The sequence below is a fragment of the Gavialis gangeticus genome, unplaced genomic scaffold (assembly GCF_001723915.1).
Source record: "Gavialis gangeticus isolate Ggan-Ray unplaced genomic scaffold, GavGan_comp1, whole genome shotgun sequence".
In the NCBI taxonomy this organism is placed as follows: Eukaryota; Metazoa; Chordata; order Crocodylia; family Gavialidae; genus Gavialis; species Gavialis gangeticus.
The window spans coordinates 110,277,708-110,285,181 of record NW_017729024.1 but is presented as its reverse complement, the minus strand read 5'-3'; the positions used below and the strand labels follow the sequence as shown (position 1 = coordinate 110,285,181).

The 7,474-nt window shown below is 40.3% G+C and overlaps 1 protein-coding gene across 2 annotated transcripts in view; it reads right to left on the bottom strand.

Moving 5' to 3' along the window:
* Positions 1-688: 688 nt before the first annotated feature.
* PSIP1 (PC4 and SFRS1 interacting protein 1) overlaps positions 689-7,474 on the bottom strand; it is a 55,886-nt gene continuing 49,100 nt past the window's right edge. For both annotated transcript variants that reach the window (XM_019517558.1, XM_019517559.1), the window contains 2 exons: positions 4,197-4,308; positions 689-1,460 (listed from right to left, as the gene is read on the bottom strand). In XM_019517558.1, the coding sequence (XP_019373103.1) occupies positions 1,397-1,460; positions 4,197-4,308 (176 nt within the window). In that variant the 3' untranslated portion in view covers positions 689-1,396. The remainder of the gene's footprint in view (positions 1,461-4,196; positions 4,309-7,474) is intronic.

Sequence of the window (7,474 nt, the reverse complement as noted above, 5' to 3'; positions counted from 1 at the left end):
GGGGGGGGGGGGGGAGGGAATGTAGTGTGGTATGGTCCAGGGACGCAAGGGTAAGTGGGTCACATGTGGGGTTGGAGAGGGAAGAGCATGTTCAGTGTAGTGGCCCATGGCTCTTTTGGTGCTGCCCATGCTTTGTGTGGCCTACGGGAGCTTAGAAGCTGGGCAAACCTGTTCTAAAACCTAGAAGAGGGTGAGCACATTGTCTTTGAAGTTTTCTGGGAAATCTTACAAGATGGTAAAACAGTTAAATTTCCCAGTACTAGAAACCACTTTCTGTAAGATACTGATGGAAAATCCAAACTTACTTCCTTTTAGCCGCCTTGGTGGATGGCACCACCTGCTGCCTTCAATGCTACATTTATTTCTGTATTAGCATTTAGTGTAGAAAAAAAAACAACATTGCATATGGTGTAAAGCAATTCAAGTAACTGGATTTTGTAAACAGGAAGTCCCTGTACACCTGAGTTTTTGGCCATCTACAAATAACTATAAATCTGATGTAATGCGTAGCAACAATACTTAGGTATGAATCCATAGATAACCTAGGTCTAGCATCAGAATCAAAGAACACGTTTCACAAAATACACTGAAAAACCAAAACTATTCATATAATTTTGGGTTCATTTTCAAAATTAGTCCAAAGTAATAGGTGTCTGTTTATACAACTCACAAAATATGCAGAATCACATGTTTCTATATCAGTTTAAATTCTTTAATTTTTAGAAATGTTCAAGACAGTGTTTTCTGATCAATATGCATCAATAGGTTCTGTGGAAACACTGGTTCAGTTTTTTCCCCTAGTATGACATCTATCATACCAAAAGCATATTATGGAAAGTCACATAGCATAAATTGGCACAATGAGTTTGCAAGAACAAAACTAAACCTCTGTATTAAAAAATGAGTGATTAAGTATACTCAGACATTTAACATTTCAACTGCTATAAAAGTGTTGCTCTCAACTCTACAAAACACAGTGACAGATATCTGTTTTGAAAACTATACACAAATAGGTCAGTATTTTAGGAAGAGACTAGGTTTATACAAATAAAGCATTTGGGCAGTTTAAGAAGTGTCACTCTTTTCAACAAGACAAACATACAGTAGTCAGATAAAAATATACTACAGCTCTAACTCCTGTAACACAAGCATTCATTTCCTAAATGGATTTTTTCACACTTGAACTGTGTATTGCCTGTTAATACTGGACAAAACTATCAGCAAGGATGTTTAAATACTTTTAAAACCAAGATTAAAAGGGAGCTTTATTCCACAAAATTTTTAACATTAAAATACTATGCTTATAAAATTATTTAAAACTTTCAGCAGTCTATAGATTTTAAATGCAAAACATAACAATCCTCTGTAATTTGTACTTAAAAAAATTCTAGTGGCATCATTTATTTTCAGAGGCAGATTCTTTTGCTGTTTTCTCAGACTCTCTTTCTTCACCAGATGTTCTAGAAGAATAAAAGCAGCAAGGGTTAATGCTACCTATACAAAGAACACTTAAATTTCCCCGTGTAGAAATAAGTAAAGTATGTTAGATTCTATTTTTAAACAGACAACTTCAGTAGGGAGCACATGCTTATTTAGTAAATAACTTCCAATAGTTGTAACTTAATACTGCTCTACTGCCATTGAATTACTCATTACACCCAGAACTTTTCCAAGATATATGTTTGCAATCTAACTAAATAATCAACCAACCAAAAGTTTCTTCATAATCTTTCCAAAGCATCCGTGCATATAAAACTATACAAAACAACTGTCTTTTCTAAAGCTGTTAACACAGCACAGCTTCAAAGGGAATGAAAATAGGTGTTACCACAATTTCCAGCCACCAAATAGGTTGATAGTCAGTGCTCCATTCTAAAGGAATTAACTGTTTAAACTGATATCACTATCCATTATACTTCAATGTAAATTCAGAAAGATAGCTTATGCATTCTTATGCTCAGACAGACATGCCCCATTCCTTGAGCTGTTTACAAAAGAATTTTTAGGTAATAAACTAGGTGAACAGAAATTAGTTAGTAGTCAATGAGTCTTTTATTAGGTATTATGTAATTTTTCTTTGTTAATGTAAAAAATGCTGGCGATACATAGTCTGTTGGATGCAAAGATTTTATTCCTGCCAATTCAAGGCTGATTTTGTGGTATTAAATCTAGGGAGCAGTGTTTTTTTTAAACAAGAAATTTGACTTAATTGTTTGAATAAGACTCAAATATGTAGTGTGAAAACAGAGCAGCTCTCCAGGCTGTATTGGGCCCACTGGACAACCAGTATGGCTGGGGATAAACAGCTTACTACAGAACTGGGGGCCCTTGGGCCTTGGTGGACTTGCCAATTGGCAGCAGGAGGGCAACTGAGGGCTGACAAAGCCTAACTGCTCTCCAGTTGCTTCTCCCATCTGCACTTTGTGGCCACAGTTGCCAGCCCTCACCTCATGCCTGTGCTGGAGCCACTGGCATACCTTGGGACATGCAACACTGGCAACAGCTCTAGAACAGTGCATGAGGTAGGGGCAATCACTGCCATGTGCTCTGCATCACAACCAGAGCAAGAACTGCTGCACCACTGCATGCTCCAGCTTGGGATTGGAGATGAAGCCATCGCTTCCTCATGCCCTGAGTTGGGATCTGGCCTGGAGTACGTAGCAAGTTTGACACCTTGGTCAAAGGCCTTCTCCACAGGAGAGTTTCACCATTTTTAATAAAGATTGTGAAGACTTTAAATTGAAACTGGTTTAGCCTTCAATACTGGGGCTGCATAAACACTTATTTAGGTTTAACCAAACTAAATCAGATCAAATTGAGAAGCGGTTTAAGCTAAATACAATAAAGCTCCCCTTAAGAGCCTATATTTGTTCAAATAAATCTGGTTTATTTAAATCTGGGTTACTAAACCACATTGTGTTAGTACATTGACACAGCAAACACCCGCATCTCTTAACCAGACTGTTTAAAAGTTCAGGCCCATGCTGCTAGAATGACTGGTTTCATTCCTCTGTAGGCTGAAGGGAATCCCTCCACAAATTCAGCTAGAGATTCATAAAGCAGAACTATACCCAGGTGAGACAAATACCAAAAGCTAAGAATCTACAATAGAGAAAAATCTACCAACAAAACTTGTTCATTTTCAGAAATGTACTGACAACACATGCTGGGGTTTTAAAAGGGCAATGAGGCACAAGTGGAGAATGGGGGATGATGGGTCAAGCAGCAGAGGGTAAGACTACATCCTCCCTCCCTTCCCAGCCACTGGTTTCCCTGCAGCAGTGGTGGGGGGAGGGCTGCATTTAGTATGATCTTCCAATAACTATATTCCAGACACTGAAAATTGTAAAATAGATTAAGAGGTTGGTGTTTTTACATAATGACATAATGCAGTGGGTGCAGGTGTGCCACAAATTAGCCCCACATCTTCCCCAAGTACCACTCCAAACCCCCTTCCCCTGCCTGATCTGTTGCTCTGCTTTCTGCCCTGTCTCTTGCTGCCTTGTTTCCTCCCAAGTCTGCTGTGTGCCACATAGTGGCTGCTTATGACAGAACAAGGAGCAACAAATCTCAAGTTGCAGCAAGGGAGGTTTAGGTTAGATATTAAGAATAATATTCTCACTAGGAGGGTAGTAAAACACTGAAACAGGTTACCCAGAGAGGTTGTTTAAGCTCCATCCTTGGAGGTTCTCAAAACCCAGCTAGACAGAGCTTTGGCTGGGATGATTTAGCTGGGAATGGTTCTGCTTTGAGCAGCGGCTTGGACTAGATGACCTTTTGAGGTCTCTTCCAACCCTAACTTTCTATGATTCTGATGTGTTACTTGCAGCACACATACTGCAGATTGCCCACCTTGACACAAAGCCCCCAATTAGCTGTCCAATACTTCAAGCGTGGGATTATTTTTTTCTTTTAATTAAAAGCGCAAGAGATTGGCTTATGCTTGAGAAAAAAATAAATGAAACCCAGTGGTCCAATAATGGTGGTCCTACATTGGCTAATGCAGAGTTCAGTGAAAGCAGAGATCCAATAGGTAAGGTCTAGAAATGGCCTGAACTTTCACCTATCCTTCAGGCTGTTCAAAGTTTATGGAGATGCTGGCTTAATGTTATCTCGGGGGAAAGAGAGATTGTGAATGAGTGGCACATACCACAAATGATTTAGCCCTTTCATTCTAAGATTAGAACTATGCTCACTTTTTCTTGGTGCTGACTTCATGCTTCTCTCTCTTTTCCTCAGTGCTGTCTCCATTGTGTTGCAACTGGTTGGTGTCTTGAGAATCAGGCCCTCCATTCAGCATCTTTGAACCTTTTAATGTTACAAAGACAAAAAGTTGGTGCTGCAATAGGTAAGCAGAAACCAAACTGTTAACAAAAAAGATGCAGAATCTTTTTGTTTTTAACATCAACATCTGTACTGTGAAAGTTTGCTACCCCTAATCCTAACGTTTAACAGCAGAGAGAATATAATCGGAAAGCAAAAACACTGTAGCAGAGTCTGTCTATCTACCTAGCTCAGCCTCACAATTTCCTTGAGTATTTAGGTAAAACAAGCAGGCGTTCTCCTTTTTACAAAGAGTACTTAAGAAGCCAAAACCAACAACGGTATAAAATGTTGCTGAAGTCCATCGCTTGCAAGTTAATCTGTGTTCTAACTATTCACGACACACACTCCAGACAAATGCGAGTACTGGATAAGTTAAGTCTGTTCAAGTTAAAAAAGCACATGGCTTAAAAAAAAAGAGGACAGGAAATACAATGTGGTCAGCTTCAAGAGATTTTCTGTTCTTCTGGGGTATGGCCAGGCTGGAGACATGAGGGGGACTCTCATGCAACTGTAGCAGCTCTCCCTTCCCTGCTGAAACGAAGGCCACTTTCTTCATAGATGTACTAAGACACTACAGTAGGAAAGGGGACTATCATATTGTGCTACAATAATTTAAAATCTCAATTTTCCACATCCAAAGACCCATTATCTTCTATATAATATGATGCGGCAGTATTTTACTGGAAGTTTTAAGGAAACAAAACAAAAAAGTATGATTAAGTAGTCTAGTACTCCATTTGTGTCAGTTACTGGGAGTAATGGACTGAACAGTGATCCAAGAAAGTTAAATTGCTCTGTGAGTTTTACCACAAATCTGACTATATGTATAAGCATTATAAGAAAAAGTGAATGGTAAAATAGATTAAATTAACAAGCACTTTGACACAGAGAGACATTATAGGCTTTAGTTTATACTTCAGGTAAAAAAACCCAAACAAACAACTGAACAAGGACAAGTTTTTCCTCTGGTCACTATAGGAAAAAAAGTCTCATGTTACAAGTGGAGTTTCTAAGCAAAGATGCTATGGGTTACTTAACTGAAGTCACTAAAAATATAGCCCATTTTCACAGACAGAAAATTTTCTACTTCCCCCCTCGATTCCATGTTCTAATCAAGAAGCATATGGATACAAACCAATAAATGGTATAATTGTCCCAATACCTAAAGATTATCTTCTATCAATCCCTTTGAGAAGGTGATACTAGAAGGCAGAAGACCCATTTTAAAACAATATTCTTCATAAAAAATTTAAAGGAGCCCAATCCTGATTCAGAGCACATGTCAGGTCAGACTTCAGGAAAACACTTGAGCAGCAGCCTCATTTTCTTGATGGAGGCAATAAATATACAGGTTTCCCTTCCTTTATGCTGTACATTAGGCCTGTGCGAAGTGGCTAGTATTCACTTCAGATTTGGCCGATACAAGGGACAGTGATTTGGTAAGATGGATTTGGTGATTCGAATCACTGTCCCGAATCTATTTGGCTAAATCTCTGAATCAAACAGGCCTCATTTCCTGCCTGCTCTCCCAGCCCCCTCAATGGCTGCCCCGCCTGGCCCCAGCATCCCAGGACTTAAAAATAAACAAACAAAAGCCCTGCACTCACCAGTTCCTACCAGGCAAGGGGGTGACCCTGCTGCATGGGGGGGAGGCTCTGCCACAAGCCCCCAGAGGCCCCACCAACTGCTGCAGCAGCTGGTGAGTGCAAGATTTTCTTTTTTTTTTTCTTTTTTTAAGTGCTGGGGTGCTGGGGCTGGACAGGGCAGCCATTGACAGGACTGGGAGAGTGGGGGAGCAGGCAGAGGATGGGGCCTGGTGGGGGGTCCCCCTATGATCCCCTCCTCCAACTCCCCCCTGCCAAATTACCGGCAGAGTTGTGGCTGCCCGAATCACCAAATCTGAAGCTTTTCCAAATCGATTTGAACCTTTTTAGCAATCTCCCAATTCAATTCAGATTCGGAGTTCTGGTCGCCAAATTCGGCTGAATCTCCTCTGAATTGAATTGGTAATCAAAGCTTCGCACAGCCCTACTGTACGTGCTTTCCTAGAAAATGGCGCATAACCTGAATTTGCATATGAGGAACCCATTTTACAATGTAACAAGTAGGGATACATTCCAAGACCTCAACTGTACTGATCCCCAGACCCACTTCTACCACTTTTACAAAATACTGGTATTCATCAATAGCAGACGGTACACATCAACACAGGGCACTATCATAATGGGGATGGCAACTACAGAAACATGTCGCAGACAACGAGCAAGGAGCACCGATCGACACAGGCATGTGTCACTCCCACAAAGCAGCTAATTTGCGGGCTTCCACCACACTGATCACATAAGAGTGAATTTACCTCACGTATAATGAATATTTGTTATAAAAAGGGTCCTCTCATCTGCGTAAGAGCAAATTTGCACATACAGAACCTGCATAAAGTAAGGGAAACCCATATGTATATTTTACTGCTAGAATGTCATACAGATTAATTTGTTCTTTGATAAGCTCTTTCCATTTAAATAAGCAGCCAAGAAATATCTTAACACATTCAGTTACTTTCAAAGAAAACGTGTGGGTATTGGAACCAAAAGCTGCTCAAGCGTGGGAGAAATAACACTATCTTCCAGTTACCAAATAGCAAGAACCCTTATTATTCCATGCCAACCTTTAATTAATGTTATAATTTTTTTACTGTAATGTCCCAAAAGTTGTTTTCTCATTTTCTGCAAAATAAAGGCCTAAATTTGAAGCAGTAAAGAGATATAATTCTTGGAATGCATGTACTATACTACAAATTGTACATTTAGACAAAAGCTGCTTTGGCAGACTAGTTGCAAGACCTAATGTACTTTAGGTATCATTACTTAGGCAAATACTCTTGCCAGTGGCTCTGATCCTCGGTCCCGCACTGTTCAACATCTTCATCAGCAACTTGGACGAGGGGGTGAATAGCACCTTGTTCAAATTCGCAGATGACACTAAGATGTGGGTGGAGGTGGGCACGCTAGAGGGGAGGGACAAGCTGCAATCAGATCTGGACAGGTTACAGGGGTGGGCAGATGAGAATATGATGGGATTCAACATTGACAAGTGTAAGGTACTGCACCTGGGGAGGAAGAACCAGCACCATACCTACAGGCTGGGGAAC